Source organism: Coregonus lavaretus (assembly GCF_964263955.1).
Source record: "Coregonus lavaretus genome assembly, chromosome: 38".
Classification (NCBI taxonomy): domain Eukaryota; kingdom Metazoa; phylum Chordata; class Actinopteri; order Salmoniformes; family Salmonidae; genus Coregonus; species Coregonus lavaretus.
In genome coordinates, this window is record NC_140025.1 from 7,783,115 (window position 1) to 7,804,850 (window position 21,736).

General features: G+C 41.6%; 1 protein-coding gene across 2 annotated transcripts; it reads left to right on the forward strand.

The window, feature by feature from the left end:
- The first annotated feature begins 1,445 nt into the window (after nt 1-1,445).
- Nucleotides 1,446-21,490, forward strand: kynu (kynureninase). 2 transcript variants are annotated; one of them, XM_084154997.1, is made up of 14 exons: nt 1,446-1,708; nt 1,944-2,114; nt 5,447-5,567; nt 5,792-5,874; nt 8,015-8,076; nt 8,181-8,252; nt 15,409-15,483; nt 15,692-15,838; nt 18,406-18,504; nt 18,772-18,845; nt 18,938-18,990; nt 19,239-19,324; nt 19,632-19,862; nt 21,094-21,490. In XM_084154997.1, exons 2-14 carry the CDS (start codon nt 1,946-1,948, stop codon nt 21,220-21,222), a joined length of 1,401 nt encoding a protein of 466 aa, XP_084011123.1. In that variant the 5' UTR covers nt 1,446-1,708; nt 1,944-1,945; the 3' UTR covers nt 21,223-21,490. The 2 variants fall into 2 exon arrangements, with proteins under 2 accessions (XP_084011123.1, XP_084011124.1); XM_084154998.1 differs by lacking the exon at nt 1,446-1,708 and adding an exon at nt 1,732-1,834.
- Nucleotides 21,491-21,736: the final 246 nt, after the last annotated feature.

Here is a 21,736-nt window from a genome sequence, read left to right on the forward strand (position 1 = left end):
CCATAAAGATGTGTTATCTTCCATGTTCCTGAAGAAGAGGGCCCTGGAGACCTGTCCCAGCACAAAGCAGAGGCAGCAGAGAGCTCCTCTCTTCTTACAAATGAGCCACAGAAGAGTCCATTAAAACCATGGAGGTCAGCACTTGTCAAATCCCAACATACAGTACAAGCTATCCAAGACCTTCAATATATAGCTGACATTGAAACAAAATAAAGTTATCTGTGTGGGTAGACTGCAATGGAGTGGGGGAGATAGAGGATAGTGGATACACTCTAAAAAGTACAAGATTCACTTTCAATTGTATTGTGAAGTGGTATAGATAAAGGATCAATACATGTGTATGCTGCTTTTAGATATTGTTACAATGTGAGATGCTTGAGCTTGTTTGAAGAAGAGCAGTTCTGTTCGTGGTGAAAAAACTAAAGCAGCAAGGTTACCTCTGGGACAGCTCCATTGTATACTACATCAAACAACTATTCCCTATGTAGTGCACTACTTTTGACCAGGGCCCATATGGCTCTGGTCAAAAGTAGTGCACTATTTACAGGGAATAAGGTGGCATTTGGGATACAACCAAACTCCCCCCTAAAGCAACCAAACATCCAGAATTAGCCTTTTAAAGTATGTAGAAGTGAAACAAATATGCAAAGGCGTATTATGACGTTTGAAGGGTTTGTGTTCAAGTACCCTTTATGACTGGTGGCTTAATGGAAGACTGGTTATTTGCTATGACACTGTTAAGCCAAGGATCAACTCCTGCTCTCTGCAGCATTGAAGGGGATGATTTGTTCAAGGCAGTCTACTATTGGGATGCATCAAGTGGCGTAACTCAAGGCCATGGGGCAGAGAGAAACCTTTGCAGTTTTATAGCTAATCTCATGCTGTTCTACACATTTTGCCATGGCGCTGTGAGGTCGCCTAGGCAAAGAGCTCCTGTATATTTTCTATTAAATTTCTAACACACTGGCCCATCCCCCCCCCCCCCCCCCCTTGAGACCCCCACAACGGCCTATTTTTTTTTTCTCGAGGCCCCCACACCAGCCCATTTTATTCCTTGAGGCCCCCATTATTAGCCAGATAATGATCATTTTGCAAAAATAAAACACAAAAGTTAGACAGGCCCACTAGGCTAAAAATGGACCTTCCTTCTGGCATTTGCCAGAAATGCCAGATGGGCAGTCTGCCCCTGTGTCCTCTAGTGCGAGTTATGTTTTGCCCTGTCCAAGAGAAAAGTTGGAGAACTTTTTGCGACATGCTGACTAGAGGTCTGTCAACCAATTAGATACAAGCAACGGTGTTCTTCCTGCCTCAATGTCCTCCCGCTCAACACGTACATCTGCCCAATCGAAAGTATGAACTGAAATTTTAGGCTCTAGTGAAAAATAACACATGACAGTCTATAAAGGAAGTAGGTCTATAAAGGAAGTAGGTCTACATAGTGCCTCTTCTTCGCCCATATTGGATACAGGTGTTGTTTACAGTATCAATAATAAAGCTAGAAAATGACATGTAGTAGCCTAGGCTGGAATTAATTAAGTCAACCTCGCCAGTGAGCTTATCTTCGAGGTCAGCACTCATACAATGATTAGCTAACTTCGGATGTTTACAGAGGGGTGAAAGAGCACTTGTAAATTTGTCCGATGAACTCTCAAACTGGTGAAAGAGACTGGGTATATTCAACTGAAATTGGAAATACTTGCATTATCTGGTAATTACCTAATTACTGAATTTTTTCTCCACTTTGAATTGTCATAATTGAATATATTGAACTTTGGAATGTTGGCAGTGGTTTCGTGCGTAAATGTAATTTAGCCAACCTGTCAAAACATTTGAGGTGGGTATATAGACTGTGTAGATAGTATACATACTGTAGGCCTAGCGTTGTTTGATAACTATTTGTAAATAGCATATTACTCTAAATCATTTTACTTTTTCAACTTCAGTAATGGACCCATTTGACGCCACCTCTCCGCGCAAGGTTCTGGAGCGAGTCTCTACTCTGCTGGGATGCAGCCCGACATCGAATGAAGTAGCCACATATCTAGACAATCACGACGAACTAAAGCACCTACGTGAACAGTTTCTATTACCCAAAGTTGCAGAACTCCCTCCTTGTAAGTGAAATGGCAAGCAGGCTTTTTATGCTTTTTAATGTTATGCAGGCTTTTTATGCACTGGCTAGTTGCTTCTCCATCTCCCCATAGCAGTCTGTGGAGTGTCATCATGTTATTATCTAATGTGCCGGAAAACCTCTGGCACTTACTAACTTGTGGTCAGAGTTTTTCTGGGTACAATGAGCCTTGCTTGTCCCACGTTAGTTGAAAGAATGGGCTGCTGTATAGTCACTATGGGGAGCTCTTTCTAGAGCACCCAGTTAAATTGTGTTGCGGTTTCTCTTTCTGTTTTGGTGACCCCTGTATCAAAATTCAACATTCCAAAATGTAGCTGACTGTACTGCAGGTTGTCCTCTAAGCAGTGATGTAAAAATATTTATAGTTTCCATGGGTTTTTTAGTTGTGTTAGTTTCAACACTGGCCCACTCTTCCATACCGATTTGCTTTGACTCAGCAACATTTGTGGGTTTTCAAGCATGATCTGCTCGTTTCAAGTCCTACCACAACATCTCAATTGGGATTAGGTCTGGACTTTGACTAGGTCATTCCAAAACTTCAAATGTGTTGCTTTTTAGCCATTTTCATGCAGACTTGATTGTGTGTTTTGGTTCATTGTCTTGCTGCATGACCCAGCACTGTGGAATGCAGTGTTCGGTTTATCTAATGTGCCGGAAAACCTCTGGCACTTACTAACTTGTGGTCAGAGTTTTTCTGGGTACAATGAGCCTTGCTTGTCCCACGTTAGTTGAAAGAATGGGCTGCTGTATAGTCACTATGGGGAGCTCTTTCTAGAGCACCCAGTTAAATTGTGCATAAGAGCATTTTTTTAATCTTTAAATGTTTAAACTAGTGAGAAATATGCTGTATGTGATTATTGAAAGCATCTGTGTGTTTGCTTAATTTACTATCATCCTAAATTAAGATGTTAAATTATTTTGCCATATCTAATTAATGTATAGTACGCTACTTTCCATGATGTGGAAAGCTACATTACACAAGCTGACGTTTTGACCACATCGAATTGGAGGGAATTCCACATGCTTTTTACCTCAGATAGGTGATGTTAGTATAACAGTTTATAGTCAACATGATGACACAAAATCAATTGCTTAAAACATATCAATATCTTTAGTTTTGTACTGTTGATTTTGTCTTAGGCACTGGGGGTCGCCGGACTAAGGACGCAGCTATCATTTCTTTTTCTCAAATTGCACGGATAATTCGGGGAGGTCTCAATATGGTGCGGTCTCAGTATAAATCGCTGGCCACACACCTATACACTGATTTGACAGTCAAACTATCACGTAAATAACAGCAAACCGTTGTCACTGTTGATATCCTATGGCGGGTCATGATTTGTTTCCTTTTCCGTGATGGCAGCCTCCCGAAATCAACATCCGCCATTCCAAAACATAGACATAAGCCTTCTACAAGTTATCTAACCAACTATGTATAGGTTATTAAAGTTTCCGTGTGGCCTTTGAGTCGTGTTAGTTTAAACAGTGCTACACCCCAAATGTTTGCCAGCTGTTCTATTGATTTCAGTGTTGCATTACACTTACCACGTTGGCAACCCACTTGAAACAAAATGCAACACTTCAAAATGTAGCTAGCTGTTTTCTACAAATTGTCCTCTAACCAGTGATGTACACATTATTCCCATATTCCGTGTGGTTTTTTAGCTGTGTTAGTTTTAACAGGACATGCAAGCTCATCTACCCCCTCTCGCGCAAATAATTTAAACGTGATAATCGATAGGAGTGATTGACAAAACAGTGTTGCGGTTTCTCTTTCTGTTTTGGTGACCCCTGTATCAAAATTCAACATTCCAAAATGTAGCTGACTGTACTGCAGGTTGTCCTCTAAGCAGTGATGTAAAAATATTTATAGTTTCCATGGGTTTTTTAGTTGTGTTAGTTTCAACACTGGCCCACTCTTCCATACCGATTTGCTTTGACTCAGCAACATTTGTGGGTTTTCAAGCATGATCTGCTCGTTTCAAGTCCTACCACAACATCTCAATTGGGATTAGGTCTGGACTTTGACTAGGTCATTCCAAAACTTCAAATGTGTTGCTTTTTAGCCATTTTCATGCAGACTTGATTGTGTGTTTTGGTTCATTGTCTTGCTGCATGACCCAGCACTGTGGAATGCAGTGTTCGGTTTTCGCCAGGCATAATGGGACCCATGTCGTCCAAAAAGTTATACTTTTGACTCATCTGTCCATAGAACATTCTTCCAAGAGTCTTGATGATCATCGAGGTGCTTCCAGGTGCTTTTTGGCAAACTTGAGTCAACTTTTTGGACAAGATGGTACTCATGGACACTTACAGAGTGAAATTGAGTCTTAAAATGTAGTATAAAGAGTACAATTGAGTGTTGAGAAATATTTTATTAAGTTATTAAAAGTGACATTTATGTACCCTGATCAACTGCCATGTTTTCAACCTGTCAGGCCAAGGAGTTATTGAGTGTAAGGGGCCAATTACTTTTTCACACAGGGGAATTGGGTGTTGCATAACTTTGTTAATTAAATAAATAAAATAAGTATATATTTTTTGTTATTTGTAAACTCAGGTTCCCTTTATCTTTATATTAGATTTTGGTGGAAGATCTGATAACATTCAGTATCAAAAATATGCAAAAATAGAGACAATCAAAAAGGGGGCAAATACTTTTTCACAGCACTGTATGTGTAGATAGATAGTACATTATATGCTTAGGTTTTCAATATATCACAAACTGTTTCTGCATATTGGTTATTGATTTGGACACTTTTGACATTGGGCTATTTATCAATGTCTTGTCAACAAGAAGCAGCGACAGCATCATTTTCAACTTAAGTTTTAGGAATATAAATGGAACTTTCAACATTAATTTCCAATGGTATTGTACTTAATCAGGTGAATGAGTCCATAAACGTGCTGTGATTTGATTTATTTTGATGAGACTGTGTACCAGAAATCACCAAAATGGTTTTGCCCTGCCTATAGGTCTACAAGATCCTACATATAGTGAGGAAATTACCTGCTTGGTCAGATATAATGTGGTCGGAAAATATTGCAGCTGGGATATGTATTATAGCTGGAAGAGAGTGATTCTCACAACATATAGGTTGAGCTGAAAAAAGGAAATGTTAGAATAATGTGACTAAGCACTTTCATTTAGCTAAGTGTTTGAAAGTTGAATCATTTTAATGACATATTCTTCAACTGTAAAACAAAGCATCTTTCTGGGGCCAAGAAGTATGCCATGATTTGAACAATGCAGGGAAGCTTCTTAGTAAAAACGTGTGGATTGATTATGCTAATGCTCTGTTAATGTTACCCTAGCTGACCTTACGCTTGTGGATGGCACCAAGCAATGCATTTACTTTGTGGGGAACTCACTTGGCCTCCAGCCCAAAATGGCCAAGAAGTACATCGACGAGGAGTTGGATAAATGGGCTAAAACGTAAGTTGTTCCCCCAACGTTTCCCTCAATGTCCGCTTTATGACACTGAATCAGCTCAGCTAATGTTTTAGTGAACTATTTAAAGTACAGTAATGGTGTGGATGAAATGTCCCCCATGAACCTTTCTCTTTGAAAATAATTGTCCTAACTTTTATCTGTGGAATTTGTATCCTATCCATGTAGCTGTGAGCATTGTTAATGTTTCTCTGTGTTCTGATTTACAGGGGGGTTCATGGCCATGTACAAGGCTCTCGACCTTGGGCCTGGGCAGAAAACAATATAGAGGAACTCATGGCTAATGTGGTTGGTAAGTTCATACAATAACACATGTTCAATGTATTATCATATACAATGCGTTACCATTGGACATTCTATGTTAAGTTGTATGAACATAACAGTTAACATGAGCTAGGGCTGAGATGGGGCTATTTAACGATGCATGTTGGCACCTTTACAGGCTTTTTGCACTGATATGCAAACAAAGGGATCCAATGCACGGTCATCATGGTTCCCTATATCACACAACACAGTTAAAAGCCTGTAATTTTCAGCTTTCATAACATCCATGATTCAATTGTCAGGTAATTCTGATAGCTTATTATCGTTCTGTCCGGCTGTTGATAATTTATGACAGAGAGACCTCCTATCTGTGACTGGTTTTAAAAGGTAATTGCACCCTGGCATTGTGCCATCTTTTTCAGAGAGCAAAGTACAACCAAACCAAACAACTGAAGGCCATTATGCTTCTCAGACGTATTTTTGTGTGGAAAATGTAGTGTGGAAAATGTAGTGTGGAAAATGTAGTGTGGAAATGTAGTGTGGAAAATGTAGGTTATGATAGCTTAAATGCTATTAGTTAAAAATGTGTTCTAAAGTTACAGTGCATTCGAAAAGTATTCTGACCCCTTTACTTTTTCCACATTTTGTTACATTACAGCCTTATTCTAAAATTGATTACATTTTTTTTTTCATCATCAAAACAGGTTTTTAGAAATGTTTGCACATTTATAAAAAATAAAACAGATACCTTATTTACATAAGTATTCAGACCTTTTGCTATGAGACTCAAAATTGAGTTCCGGTGCATCCTGTTTCCATTGATCAACCTTGAGATGTTTCTACAACTTGGAGTCCACCGGTGGTAAATTCAATTGATTGGACATGATTTGGAAAGGTACACACCTGTCTATATAAGGTCCCACAGTTGACAGTGCATGTCAGAGCAAAAACCAAGCCATGAGGTTGAAGGAATTGTCCGTAGAGCTCCGAGACAGGATTGTGTCAAGGCACAGATCTGGGGAAGGGTAGCAAAACATTTCTGCAGCATTGAAGGTCCCCAAGAACACAGTGGCCTCCATCATTCTTAAATGGAAGAAGTTTGGAACCATCAAGACTCTTCCTAGAGCTGGCCGCCCGGCCAAACTGAGCAATCGGGGGAGAAGGGCCTTGGTCAGGGAGGTTACCAAGAGGTTACCAAGAACCCGATGGACACTCTGACAGAGCTCCAGAGTTACTCTGTGGAGATGGGAGAATCTTCCAGAAGGACAACCATCTCTGCAGCACTCCACCAATCAGGCCGTTATGGTAGAGTGGCCAGACGGAAGCCACTCCTCAATAAAAGGCACGACAGCCCACTTGGAGTTTGCACCTAAAGGACTCAGACCAAGATTCTCTGGTCTGATGAAACCAATATTGAACTCTTTGGCCTGAATGCCAAGCGTCACGTCTGGAGGAAGCCTGGCACCATCCCTACGGTGAAGCATGGTGGTGGCAGCATCATGCTGTGGGGATGTTTTTCAGCGGCAGGGACTGGGAGACTAGTCAGGATCGAGGGAAAGATGATTGGAGCAAAGTACAGAGAGATCCATGATGAAAACCTGCTCCAGAGTGCTCAGGAACTCAGACTGGGGCAAAAGTTCACCTTCCAACAGGACAATGACCCTAAGCACATAGCCAAGACAACGCAGTTGTGGCTTCTGGACAAGTCTCTGAATGTCCTTGAGTGCCCCAGCCAGAGCCCGGACTTGAACCCGATCGAACATCTCTGGAGAGACCTGAACATAGCTATGCAGCAACACTCCCCATCCAACCTGAGCTTGAGAGGATCTGCAGAGAAGAATGGGAGAAACTCCCCAAATACAGGTGTGCCAAGATTGTAGCGTCATACCCAAGAAGTCTCGAGGCTGTAATCGCTGCCAAAGGTGCTTCAACACTGAGTAAAGGGTCTGAATACTTATATATTTCAGTTTTTTATTTTAATACATTAGCAAACATTTCTAAAAACCTGTTTTTGCGTTGTCATTATGGGGTATTGTATGTAGATTGATGAGAAAAAAAGTAAAAAATATTTAATCCATTATACAATAAGGCTGTAACGTAACGAATGCACTGTATATCCGAGCAATGGGAATTAAATCACCTGTGTGTGTTTGCGTGTTTGCGAACAGGGGCTAAAGCTGAGGAGGTTGCCTTGATGAATGGGTTAACAGTGAATCTGCATCTTCTGCTGGTAAGATAACGTATAACTTTTATATAAATATCCAACGTAAACATACACTATACGTTATATACCAAGACTTTACTTTAACAACATGTAATATATTTGATTTACAGCTGTCTTTTTACAAACCTACAGCAAAACGTCACAAAATCCTTCTTGAGGACAAGGCTTTCCCCTCAGACCATGTGAGTTATTCCAATGACACAGAGCTTGTTTTAAACCTACAGGGTGTTGGTGTAATGACTGCAGGTTGTTGTGGAAATTACCACTAGACCCACCTGAAGTCAATTTTAAATGAATCATTGTTTATTAACAGTAAGCTGGAGAGCTCACAGTCAAACTTAGATGCATAAAGTATCGGTCTGAAATGAGCTCCACCGTGGCAGTCCGGTTAGTTCTCTTTATATACTTCTTACACAGACAAGTTATATTTGCATGATTTAGCTTATTAGAACAGTCTATGACTTGGGTGACTGGAGTCTGTGACAATTTCTTGGGCCTTCCTCTGACACGCCTAGTATATAAGTCCTGGATGGCAGGAAGCTTGACCCCAGTGATGTACTGGGCTGTACACACTACCCTCTGTAGCGCCTTACGGTCGGATGCTGAGCAGTTGCCATACCAGGCGGTGATGCAACCGGTCAGGATGCTCTCGATGGTGCAGCTGTATAACTTTTTGAGGATCTGGGGACCCATGCCAAATCTTTTCAGTCTCCTGAGGGGGAAAAGGCATTGTCGTGCCCTCTTCACTACTTTCTTGGTGTGTTTGGACCATGATAGTTTGTTGGTGATGTGGACACGAAGGAACTTGAAACTCGACCTGCTCCACTACAGCCCTGTCGATGTGAATGGGGGCGTGTTCGGCCCTCCTTTTCCTGTAGTCCACGATCACCTCCTTTGTCTTGCTCACGTTGAGGTAGAGGTTGTTATCTTGGCACCACACAGCCAGGTCTCTGACCTCCTCCCTATAGGCAGTCTCATCGTTGTCGGTGATCAGGCCTCCCACGTTGTGTCGTCAGCAAACTTAATGATGGTGTTGGAGTCGTGCTTGGCAACGCAATCGTGGGTGAACAGGGAGTACAGGAGGGGACTAAGCACGCTCCCCTGAGGGGCCCCCGTGTTGAGGATCAGCGTGGCAGATGAGTTGTTGTCTACCCTTACCACCTGGGGGCGGCCCATTAGGAAGTCCAGGATCCAGTTGCAGAGGGAGGCGTTTAGTCCCAGGGTCCTTAGCTTAGTGATGAGCTTTGTGGGCACTATGGTGTAGTTATTTAGGCAGGTTACCATCGCTTTCTTGGGCACAGGGACTATGATGGTCTGCTTGAAACATGTAGGTATTACAGACTCAGTCAGGGAGAGGTTAAAAATGCCAGTGAAGACACTTGCCAGTTAGTCCTTGCATGCTCTGAGTACACGTCCTGGTAATCCGTCTGGCCCCACGGCCTTGTGAAAGTTACCTGTTTAAAGGTCTTGCTCACATCGGCTACAGAGATCGTGATCACACCGTCGTCCGGAACAGCTGGTGCTCTCATGCATGCTTCTGTGTTGCTTGCCTCAAAGCAAGCATAAAAGGCATTTAGCCCGTCTGGTAGGTTCACGTCACTGGGCAGCTCGCGGCTGTGCTTCCCTTTGTAATCCGTAATAGTTTGCAAGCCCTGCCACATTCGACGAGCATCAGAGCTGGTGTAGGATTCAATCTTAGTCCAGTATTGACTCTTTGCCTGTTTGATGGTACGTCTGAGGGCATAGCAGGATTTCTTATAAGCGTCCAGATTAGTGTCCCGCTCCTTGCAAGTGGCAGCTCAACCCTTTAGCTCAGTGTGGATGTTGCCTGTAATCCATGGCTTCTGGTTGGGTTATGTACGTACGGTCACTGTGGGGATGTCATCAATGCACTTCTTGATGAAGCAAGTGACCGATGTGGCGTACTCCTCAATGCCATCTGAAGAATCCCGGAACATATTCCAGTCTGTGCTAGCAAAACAGTCCTGTAGCTTAGCATCTGCATCATCTGACCACTTCTGTATTGAGCGAGTCACTGGTACTTCTTGCTTCCTGGTCAGATTTTCCAAATGGAGTGTGAGGGAGAGCTTTGTATGCGTCTCTGTGTCTGGAGTAAAGGTTGTCTAGAGTTTATTTTTCCTCTGGTTGCACATTTAACATGCTGGTAGAACTTAGGTAAAACTGATTAATGTTTCCCTGCATTAAAGTCACCGGCCACTAAAAGCGCCGCCACTGGATGAGCATTTTCTTGTTTGCTTATGGCCTTACACAGTTGAGTGCGGTCTTAGTGCCAGCATCAGTTTGTGGTGATAAATAGACAGCTACGAAAAATATAGATGAAAACTGTCTTGGTAAATAGTGTGGTCTACAGTTTATCATGAGATACTCTACCTCAGGTGAGCAAAATCTCGAGACTTCCTGAATATTAGATTTCGTGCACCAGCTGTTATTTACAAATATACACAGACCGCCACCCCTTGTCTTACCGGAGGCAGCTGTTCTATCTTGCCGATGCACCGAAAACCCTGCCAGCTGTATGTTATCCATGTCGTCGTTCAGCCACGATTCGGTGAAACATAAGATATTACAGTTTTTTATATCCTGTTGGTAGGATATTCTTGATCGGAGCTCATCTGTTTTATTATCCAATGATTGTACGTTGGCTAATAGGACTGATGGTAGAGGCAGATTACCCACTCGCCATCGGAACCTTACAAGGCACCCCGACCTACGTCCCCGATTATCGCCGTCTCTTCTTCATGCAAATGATGGGGATTTGGGCCTTGTCGCGTGTCTGAAGTAAATCCTTCGCGTCCGACTCGTTAAAGAAAATATCTTCGTCCAGTACGAGGTGAGTAATTGCTGTCCTGATATCCTGAAGCTCCTTTCGGTCATAAGAGACGGTGGCAGAAACATTATGTACAAAATAAGTTAAAAATAATGTGAAAAAACACACACAATAGCACAATTGGATAGGAGCCCGTAAAATGGCAGTCATCTCCTCCGGCGCCATTACCTGATGATATTGCATTATTAGAGTGCTATCTGAAAGCCACTAATATTACCGTTCACTTTGTTACTTTCATTAGTCTCCATACATTTCCCTCAACTAGGACTATTCTTCCCAATAGGAAGACCTTCTCAATCACTACTGCTAATATGCACAGATCACTCTCAAACAATGTTCTGCTTTTACCCCTATTGTAAGGTTTAAAAACAAACAAAACAAACATGAGAACTTTCTCCATACTGGAAGGCATTGTTTTAATTTTAGTCTACCCTAACAATGTTACTCTATATATTTAATACCAATTTCTGTTGGATATTCACTTTATGCTTCACACTTATTACATTTCTATTATTTTGAGGTTCATATGTAATGCGCCAAAATTATAAAATACATTGGCCAATTCAGAAGGGAAGAGATACACTTTGGAGGGAGCTTCCTTTTTTAAGGTAGCTCTCGAGACTAGAATATCTTTCTGGGATCAACTTTCACTATAACTGGGCTGGCACTGTCTATCAGTCCCCTATAGATGGGGTGCTCTGTCCATAATAAGTCTCTACCTAGCAAGTTAAACGGTTGAGTAGGTGAATACAGAAAATCATGTTCAACATTCATTGGTTGCATTGAACAGGGTATGGGTTTTATTTCAAAATGTATTACCGGGGTGGAGGAAATCCCATAAGCGTTTATAGTTTTATTGGTTAGGGCTAGGTCAAGTCCCGTACCTTTTACGAAAAGTGGATATGCGCAAATCTTTGTCTGAGACTTTATTTCCCTAACCCTTTAGACAGTTATACAATGCTTTAACCTTATCGTTATCAAATGATCCATAAAGGGAGCACCCTGAACTTCTCAAAATACTTTTTACACCACTTATGTATGTCTACATGTGGGTGTGCAAGTTGTGTGTGTGTATATATATATACAGTGGGGAGAACAAGTATTTGATACACTGCCGATTTTGCAGGTTTTCCTACTTACAAAGCATGTAGAGGTCTGTAATTTTTATCATAGGTACACTTCAACTGTGAGAGACGGAATCTAAAACAAAAATCCAGAAAATCACATTGTATGATTTTTAAGTAATTCATTTGCATTTTATTGCATGACATAAGTATTTGATACATCAGAAAAGCAGAACTTAATATTTGGTACAGAAACCTTTGTTTGCAATTACAGAGATCATACGTTTCCTGTAGGTCTTGACCAGGTTTGCACACACTGCAGCAGGGATTTTGGCCTACTCCTCCATACAGACCTTCTCCAGATCCTTCAGGTTTCGGGGCTGTCGCTGGGCAATACGGACTTTCAGCTCCCTCCAAAGATTTTCTATTGGGTTCAGGTCTGGAGACTGGCTAGGCCACTCCAGGACCTTGAGATGCTTCTTACGGAGCCACTCCTTAGTTGCCCTGGCTGTGTGTTTCGGGTCGTTGTCATGCTGGAAGACCCAGCCACGACCCATCTTCAATGCTCTTACTGAGGGAAGGAGGTTGTTGGCCAAGATCTCGCGATACATGGCCCCATCCATCCTCCCCGCTATACGGTGCAGTCGTCCTGTCCCCTTTGCAGAAAAGCATCCCCAAGGAATGATGTTTCCACCTCCATGCTTCACTGTTGGGATGGTGTTCTTGGGGTTGTACTCATCCTTCTTCTTCCTCCAAAACGGCGAGTGGAGTTTAGACCAAAAAGCTCTATTTTTGTCTCATCAGACCACATGACCTTCTCCCATTCCTCCTCTGGATCATCCAGATGGTCATTGGCAAACTTCAGACGGGCCTGGACATGCGCTGGCTTGAGCAGGGGGACCTTGCGTGCGCTGCAGGATTTTAATCCATGACGGCGTAGTGTGTTACTAATGGTTTTCTTTGAGACTGTGGTCCCAGCTCTCTTCAGTTCATTGCCCAGGTCCTGCCGTGTAGTTCTGGGCTGATCCCTCACCTTCCTCATGATCATTGATGCCCCACGAGGTGAGATCTTGCATGGAGCCCCAGACCGAGGGTGATTGACCGTCATCTTGAACTTCTTCCATTTTCTAATAATTGCGCCAACAGTTGTTGCCTTCTCACCAAGCTGCTTGCCTATTGTCCTGTAGCCCATCCCAGCCTTGTGCAGGTCTACAATTTTATCCCTGATGTCCTTACACAGCTATCTGGTCTTGGCCATTGTGGAGAGGTTGGAGTCTGTTTGATTGAGTGTGTGGACAGGTGTCTTTTATACAGGTAATGAGTTCAAACAGGTGCAGTTAATACAGGTAATGAGTGGAGAACAGGAGGGCTTCTTAAAGAAAAACTAACAGGTCTGTGAGAGCTGGAATTCTTACTGGTTGGTAGGTGATCAAATACTTATGTCATGCAATAAAATGCAAATTAATTACTTAAAAATCATACAATGTGATGTTCTGGATTTTTGTTTTAGATTCCGTCTCTCACAGTTGAAGTGTACCTATGATAAAAATTACAGACCTCTACATGCTTTGTAAGTAGGGAAACCTGCAAAATCGGCAGTGTATCAAATACTTGTTCTCCCCACTGTATATATATATATTTTTTTCTATTGTTACTTTATCACATCTCTAGTAACCCATTATACTCTTCTTCACAAATTCCTCCTTTACACTAGTGTTCTATTCATACTCAGTTCACACAGAACTGGTTGGGGTATTCATTCAGACACGGAGCTAGTCCCCAGATAGCTCTCATTCACTCAGTACTTAATAGTAATGTTATCCAAATTTCAATCCTCTTATTATCCCAAATTGTAATCCTTTGTTGAACTCAGCTTACCATTTATTATCCACATTTAAATCAGCTTAACACATCCTTTCCACACTCACACAACTCTCACATCCACATTCACTTAGTACTATTCCAAAACACTCTCAGTAATCTCACTTATTACTCCATGTGCATCTTCAACGATTATCTTGTCGTTACTTCCTATGCACCATATGTATCTTCAATGGTTCTCTTGCCGCTACTTCCTATACATATAAAATAGCACCTAGTGCACCTTATGCTATTCCCAGTGGTTCTCTGCAGACCATGTAGACACTTCTCATAAATGCCTAAAGACAGCTGTCAGCGGGGCTTCTCCATGGTACTGTTACTTGCCCTCGCTCTAGTTTACTCTCTAAGACTAGCTCTAGCCTTCACAACTCTCATATGTATCTTTAACGGGTCCTCTATAGTCTCTACAGTCGCCATAGTATCTACAGTATCTATAGTCTCTACAGTATCTATAGTCTCTACAGTATCTATACTTTCTACAGTATCTATAGTCTCTACAGTATCTATAGTCTCTACAGTATCTATACTTTCTACAGTATCTATAGTATCTACAGTATCTATAGTCTCTACAGTATCTATAGTCTCTACAGTATCTATACTTTCTACAGTATCTATAGTCTCTACAGTATATATAGTCTCTACAGTATCTATAGTCTCTACAGTATCTATAGTCTCTACAGTATCTATAGTATCTACAGTATCTATAGTCTCTACAGTATCTATAGTCTCTACAGTATCTATACTTTCTACAGTATCTATAGTCTTGCGTATCTATACTCTGTGTCTATAGTCTCAGTAGTCTATGTAGTCATAAATTCTATAGTCTCTATAGACTCTATAGTCTTGCCACCATACATATAGAATAGCAACTCGTACCATTACTTGAGACTAGTGGTACCCTCCTTCTACATATTTATGTTTAGTTTTATTGGTTTTATTATAAAACATTTTCTCCACCCGGGCAGTCCCGTTAGTTCTCTTATATACTGCTTACACAGACAAGTTATATTTGCATAATTTAGCTTATTTATTATTCATAATTAATTAATAATTAACGTTTGGTTCATGCATGTGACCGACCAATACCTCACAAGGCTTCCTCTCTCCAAGCTGACACCTTGAAACTGAGATATCCCTTTCATTCTCAAAACAAGGTTCTGGGCGTACTGCCAAATTGCAGATACTGATAGTGAGGATTCCTCCCAGGCACGTTGAGTCAGTGACTTGCATGAACAAAGAAATTGGTTATTAGAAAAGTACAAACATAAAATGTTCCATCACAAGGTCATTTTGTGTTGAATGTAATTTGCCTTCTTCAACTGTATTTCAACCATAATTCATGTTTTTGCCCTAAAAAGACACCGTTGTAAGTTGTATAATACTTGAAAGTGTGCAGAGCCTACTCGTCATAATTTACCCTGTTGTAATAGAATAGTCCACTGTTGTTATTCCCACTACAGTTGATCTGTTGTCTCTGTGTTGGTGGAGGAGAGTGGGTAAATTGACCAATTTTCTAACCATTTTCATCATGCGTGATTTCTTCAGTATGCTGTGGAATCTCAGATCCAGTTGAGAGGATATGACGCTAAGCAAAGCATGCTGCTCATGAAGCCCAGACCGGTAAAGTAATCCCTTTTGGGGCAATAGGACTTAAATAATCAAACTTTTATTTGCACCTTTCAAGGTACCCAAGGACACTTACAGAGTGAAATTGAGTCTTAAAATTGAGTATAAAGAGTAAAGTTGAGTGTTGAGAAATAGTTTATTAACAGTTATTAAAAGTGACATTTATGTACCCTGATCAACTGCCGTGTTTTCTACCTGTCAGGATGAGGAGGTGCTGAGAACAGAGGACATTCTGGACACGATAGAAAAGGAGGGAGATTCCATTGCAGTGGTCTTGTTCAGTGGAGTGCAGTACTACACCGGACAGCTCTTTGATATGGCCACCATCACTAAAGCTGGGCAGAAGAAGGTAACCACCCCTCAGTGTTTTTTTAAAGGGGTGGGTCTTTTTGGGAAATGTTATTTCAACTTTTGAATTAATTCTTAATTGTCTATAAACTACTTCTAAACCCTTTACAAATCCCCTAGGAGCAGGGTTCCACAAATGTAATACGTACATTTTTAAAAATGTATTATTATTGTTGGACAAGACTTAAGACCATAAAAAACACCAGCAAATCAGCTCCAAGTGATTTTAATTTTGGAAATCATTTCCAAAGTATTCCCAAGCATAATAAGAGAGATATAAACTATATATACAAACGTATGTGGACACCCTTTCAAATTAGTGGATTCTGCTATTTCAGCCACACCTGTTGCTGAAAGGTGTATAAAATCGAGCACACAGCCATGCAATCTCCATAGACACAAATTGGCAGTAAAATGGCCTTACTGAAGAGCTCAATGACTTTCATCGTGGCACCGTCATGATGCCACCTTTCCAACAAGTCAGTTCGTCAAATTTCAGCCCTGCTAGAGCTGTTTTTCATGGTTTGGGCTAGGCCCCTTAGTTCCAGTAATGGAAATCTTAACGCTACAGCATACAATGATATTCTAGACGATTCTGTGCTTCCAACTTTGTGGCAACAGTGCCCGACCAAACTAATGCTCTTGTGGCTAAATGGAAGCAATTCTCCGCAGCATTGTTCCAACCGCTAGTGCAGGGGTACTCAACTCTTACCCTACGAGGTCCGGAGCCTGCTGGTTTTCTGTTCTACCTGATAATGAATTGCACACACCTGGTGTCCCAGGTCTAAATCCCTGATTAGAAGGGAATTATGAAAAATGCAGTGGAACTGGCTTTGAGGTCCAGAGTTGAGTTTGAGGGATCAAGTGGAAAGCCTTCCTAGAAGAGTGGAGGCTGTTATAGCAGCAAAGGGGGGACCAACGCCAATGAGATGTTCGACGAGCAGGTGTCCACATACTTTTGGTCATGTAGTGTATGTGTTCGTATACCAATATATGCAAGGTTTGAAATGATTATGTTTTAGTCAAATATGATCTCTATTTGGGCTTTTTTGCGATCAATTTGTAGTCTACAAATTATTTGTAGTTATTGATCCCACGCCTTAGAGGGTACTCCAACATGATCTTGATGGTGTTTTATGAAGGTTCAATTTAGACGGTCAAGAGAGTAACACTGCCCTCTGGTGTCCGAACTATGATACTGTCACTACATTGCGACAAATAAGTGAAATTGATGAGTCATTGTTTATTATCAGTGGTTAAATTGGGCTGGAGCTACCCGGAACCGGGCTCCTGCACCTTGGGTCAAAAAGAGAGACCGACTGAGCCGAGCTCCAGCAATTTTTAGGTTTTGAAGAGCAAAATAGGATAAACCAAGGTTAGGGTTAGGAATTAACATATGGCTAGAGTTGAGGTTAGGGTTGTTGTTGAGGCTAGGGTTGAACTGGGATGTGGACATGAAGCTAGGGTTAGGGTTAGGGCTGAACCGGGATGTGAACATGAAGCTAGGGTTAGGGTTGTGGTTGAGGCTAGGGATAGGGTTGAACCGTGATGTGGACATGAACCTAGTGTTAGTGTTACAAGCCTGGGATGTGGACATGAAGCTAGGGTTAGGGTTGAACAGGGATGTGGATATGAAGCTAGGGTTAGGGTTGAACAGGGATGTGGATATGAAGCTAGGGTTATGGTTGAGGCTACGGTTAGGGTTGAACTAGTATGTGGACATGAATCTAGGGTTAAGATGAGGGTTGTGGTTAAGGCTATGGTTAGGGTTGAACAGGGATGTGGATATGAAGCTAGACTTTGGATTGTGGATGAGGGTTAGAGTTGAACCAGGATGTGAACATGAAGCTAGGATTAGGGTTAGAGGGCTCCTCCACCTCTGAATTCCAAATTCAACACCTGTTTATAATTGATAATGGCCATTGTAACCATTGTGTATAGTCAACTTATTGGATCATGCTTCAATCTACTGTATAATGTTATCATTAACAATTGGCTTTTGAGCTAATGAAGCATGTTATTTAAAACAAAAAAAAGCATTTTGTAAGACACAACAGGTGCGCCAACAGCGCCCTGCCCTCTGTTGTCAAGGATGTGTAACAATTTGACATGGATGGTTCACAGCATTTGTCTGAATTCACCTCATGGCAAGTGTTTGATGCCCATTCCAATTCACTGCATGCTGAGAATGACATTTGTCAAATAAACAGCAGTGTGTCGACAAGGAAATAAATGATGACACTCAGGAGATGTCAAACCAAACGCACGCACACACACACACACACACACACACACACACACAGTGAGCAGCCTTCCCTCTCTGTCACATTTAGCAGGGAAATCAAAACAACCAGACTTAATCAGAGTCCTAATGATCCTCAGAATAATACCCCCACTAGGACACATTAATTATTTATTAAGCTGATCTTAAATAGACACCCACCCACGCAAACAAACACAGACACACAGACACACATGCTGATGAACTGCCTCTGTGTCCTGACTGCACAGCTCCGGCCTGCTGCCCTTAGCATCTGGCATGACAGTGCATTTTTATTCTTCCCACAGGGCTGCTACGTTGGATTTGACTGTGCACACGCAGTGGGCAATGCAGAGCTGAAGCTGCATGACTGGGGAGTGGACTTTGCCTGCTGGTGCTCCTACAAGGTCAGCATTGGGGTTCATGTGGAGACATCAAGGGCAAATGAACAGCTAGCGGTGGCTTCACTCTCAGTTTCCTGTCCAACTCCTGCTGACACAGGAAGACAACAATATGTGGGGTAGAAATTGACTTATTCTAGCTTAATATTGCCAACAAAGATTTTCTTGCAGTTGTTATCGATGCCCATTTCAAGTATTGTCGATTATCATTGAATATTGTAGAAAAAAGGCAGACAAACTATGCAATGTGTTGACAGAGTTATTCATGTGTAGTATGTGAATTCTGGGGCTGGTGGACTGGCTGGAGCTTTTATCCATGAGAAGAATGCACATACAGTCAAACCTGCGTGAGTATTACAGTGGAGTACATCTCAGATTTGTGTTCTTATTGCATGTTGACTATGTTGTATCATTAACTACTTGTTACTTTCTCTCTCAGGCTCATGGGATGGTGGGGACATAACTTGAAAACAAGATTCCGCATGGATAATGGTATCAACATATTTGTGCTCATGTTCTCATTTTATTCCCTGTACTGGGACACATTACAGAATGTTACTTCAAGTTAGCATAATGGGTCTCTGAACAGAGAAATCCATGAAGCTTGATTTACACTGACATCTTGCGGTCATATTAGGGTATTACAGAAAATAGGTTATACTGTATTCATTTCACCCTTTCAGTCAAGCCAGAACCCAAATGAATTAATCACGAACATCATACATTTTTTCTTACCATAGACATGGATCTACTACCTGGTATAAGTGGCTATCGACTATCAAACCAACCCATCCTGCTGGTGTGTCCACTGCAAGCTAGTTTAGAGGTGACTGGAATAATTTGGGGTTTTCATATCTATTTCATGCAGCAAATATTAGAACATGTTCATACTGTAATTTAAAATGTCCTCATCTCTCTAGTCATGGAGTTTAACAGTGACCTGTAACTGTTGTAATAACCAGGGTTGGGGTCAACTACTTTTCAATTCCAGTCAATCCAGGAAGTACACTGAAATTCAAATTCTCTTCAATGTTTTTCAACTTTTTACTTTCTGAATTGACTGGAATTTAAATGGAATTGACCCCAGCCCTGGCAATAACTGATTAGTTGTCAATATTTATCAATACTTCCAGGTCTTTGCTATGACGAGTATGGCAGCTCTGAGGAAGAAGTCCAGACTTCTGACGGGTTACCTGGAGTGTCTGATCCAGCACTACTACAACAAGGACGAGGCCCAGCCTCACAAGCCCTACGTCCATATCATCACTCCCTCCCACCCTGAGGAACGAGGCTGCCAACTCTCCCTCTCTTTCTCTGTCCCCATCGCAGCCGTGTTCCAGGAGCTGGAGAAGAGGGGTGTCGCTGTGAGTGCCTTCATATATACAATAGTAGTACAGTTTTCTGCGAGTTTCCCAGACCCATATTAAGCCTAGTCCTGGACTAAAAAGCATAGTCTTTTGTATTATTATTTTTTACTTTGACTGAGATTTTTAGTCCAGATGTGGGTTTACATGTAATCTGGGTATGGAACACAAGCCCTTAATATGTATGCTGAACAAAAATATAAATGCAACATGTAATGGGTTGGTCCCATGTTTCATGAGCTGTAATAAAAGATCCCAGAAATGTTCCATACGTACAAAAAGCTTATTTAATAATAATAATATGCCATTTAGCAGACGCTTTTATCCAAAGAGACTTACAGTCATGCGTGCATACATTTTTGTGTATGGGTGGTCCCGGGGATCGAACCCACTACCTTGGCGTTACAAGCGCCGTGCTCTACCAGTTGAGCTACAGAGGACCACAGCTATTTCTCTCAAATTTTGTGCACAAATTTGTTGACATCCCTGTTAGTTAGCATTTCTCCTTTGCCAAGATAATCCATCCACCTGACAAGTGTGGCATATCAAGAAGCTGATTAAACAGCATGATCATTACACAGGTGCACCTTGTGCTGGGGACAATAAAAGGCCAGTCTAAAATGTGCAGTTTTGTCACACAACACCATGCCACAGATGTCTCAAGTTTTGAGGGAGCGTGCAATTGGAATGCTGACTGTAGGAATGTCCAACAGAGCTGTTGCCAGATAATTGAATGTTCATTTCCCTACCATAAGCCGCCTCCAACGTCGTTTTAGAGAATTTGGCAGTACATCCAACCAGTTTCACAACCGCAGACCACGTAAACCACCCCAGCCCAGGACCTCCACATCCAGCTTCTTCACCTTCAGGATCATCAGAGGAGGGGGAGGGAGGGTGCTGAGGAGTATTTCTGTCTGTAATAAAGCCCTTTTGTGGGGAAAATCTAATTCTGATTGGCTGGTCCTGGCGTATGCCCTCCCAGGCCCACCCATGGGTGCGCCCCTGCTCATTCATGTGAAATCTATAGATTAAGGTATAATTTAATTTATTTGAATTGACTGATTTCCTTCTATGAACTGTAACTCAGTAAAATCTTTGAAATTGTTGCATGTTGCGTTTATATTTTTGTTCAGTATAAATGTGTTTTACACATGATTATACATACATTTTAATCTATGTTTTGTAATTGACTGTTGCTGTTTTTTAATCTATTCTCTCCATGCGATCTCAGTGTGACATGAGGGAACCCAACGTTCTGCGCATTGCTCCGGTGCCGCTCTACAACTCCTTTAGTGACGTACACCGCTTTGTCACTGTTCTAGGATCAGCTCTGGCTGCCAGCAAAGAACTACAACAATGAGAGAAACAGTGTGGTATTGTTACCCCACCTTTCAGAGTATTTTTGTCAGTGCAGTATAAAAATATCCTATTTTTATTGACAATGTGCTGGAGTCATTGACAGGTCTTCTGAACTACTGTCCCAAAGAATTGCAATATGTTTTGCTAGGCTACTCAGTAAAACTAAATTGGTTGGAATTGTATCCCTACTCATAATTTAGTGAGACAAGTTTGTTACTATACAATGACAAATAAAAGCAAATAGTCAATTACTGTGAATCTCAATTCAAGATGAGCTTCTGAATTTTTTTATGATTTTAATTTAACCTTTATTTTGAAAGGGAGTCAATGCTGAGTCCAATGTCTATTTTACAGATGAGCTCTGTATAGATCAACAATACACATAAAAATACAATAAACACATTAAACTACACCTCACATGCACATGAAAATGCCAGGACAGAGAAAAGCTTGGACTGGGCTGAGCCGGAGCTGCCCTTCCGTAGGGGTGGGAGGGCCAATAGACCAGAGGTGGC

Bases quoted from the DNA above. Each gene is read 5' to 3' on its own strand.
- kynu (XM_084154997.1), top strand. From the start codon at position 1,946: ATGGACCCATTTGACGCCACCTCTCCGCGCAAGGTTCTGGAGCGAGTC. The intron at 18,505-18,771 runs GTCAGCATTGGG...ATTCATGTGTAG, and splicing joins CCTGCTGGTGCTCCTACAAG to TATGTGAATTCTGGGGCTGG. The intron at 18,846-18,937 runs GTGAGTATTACA...TTTCTCTCTCAG, and splicing joins GCACATACAGTCAAACCTGC to GCTCATGGGATGGTGGGGAC.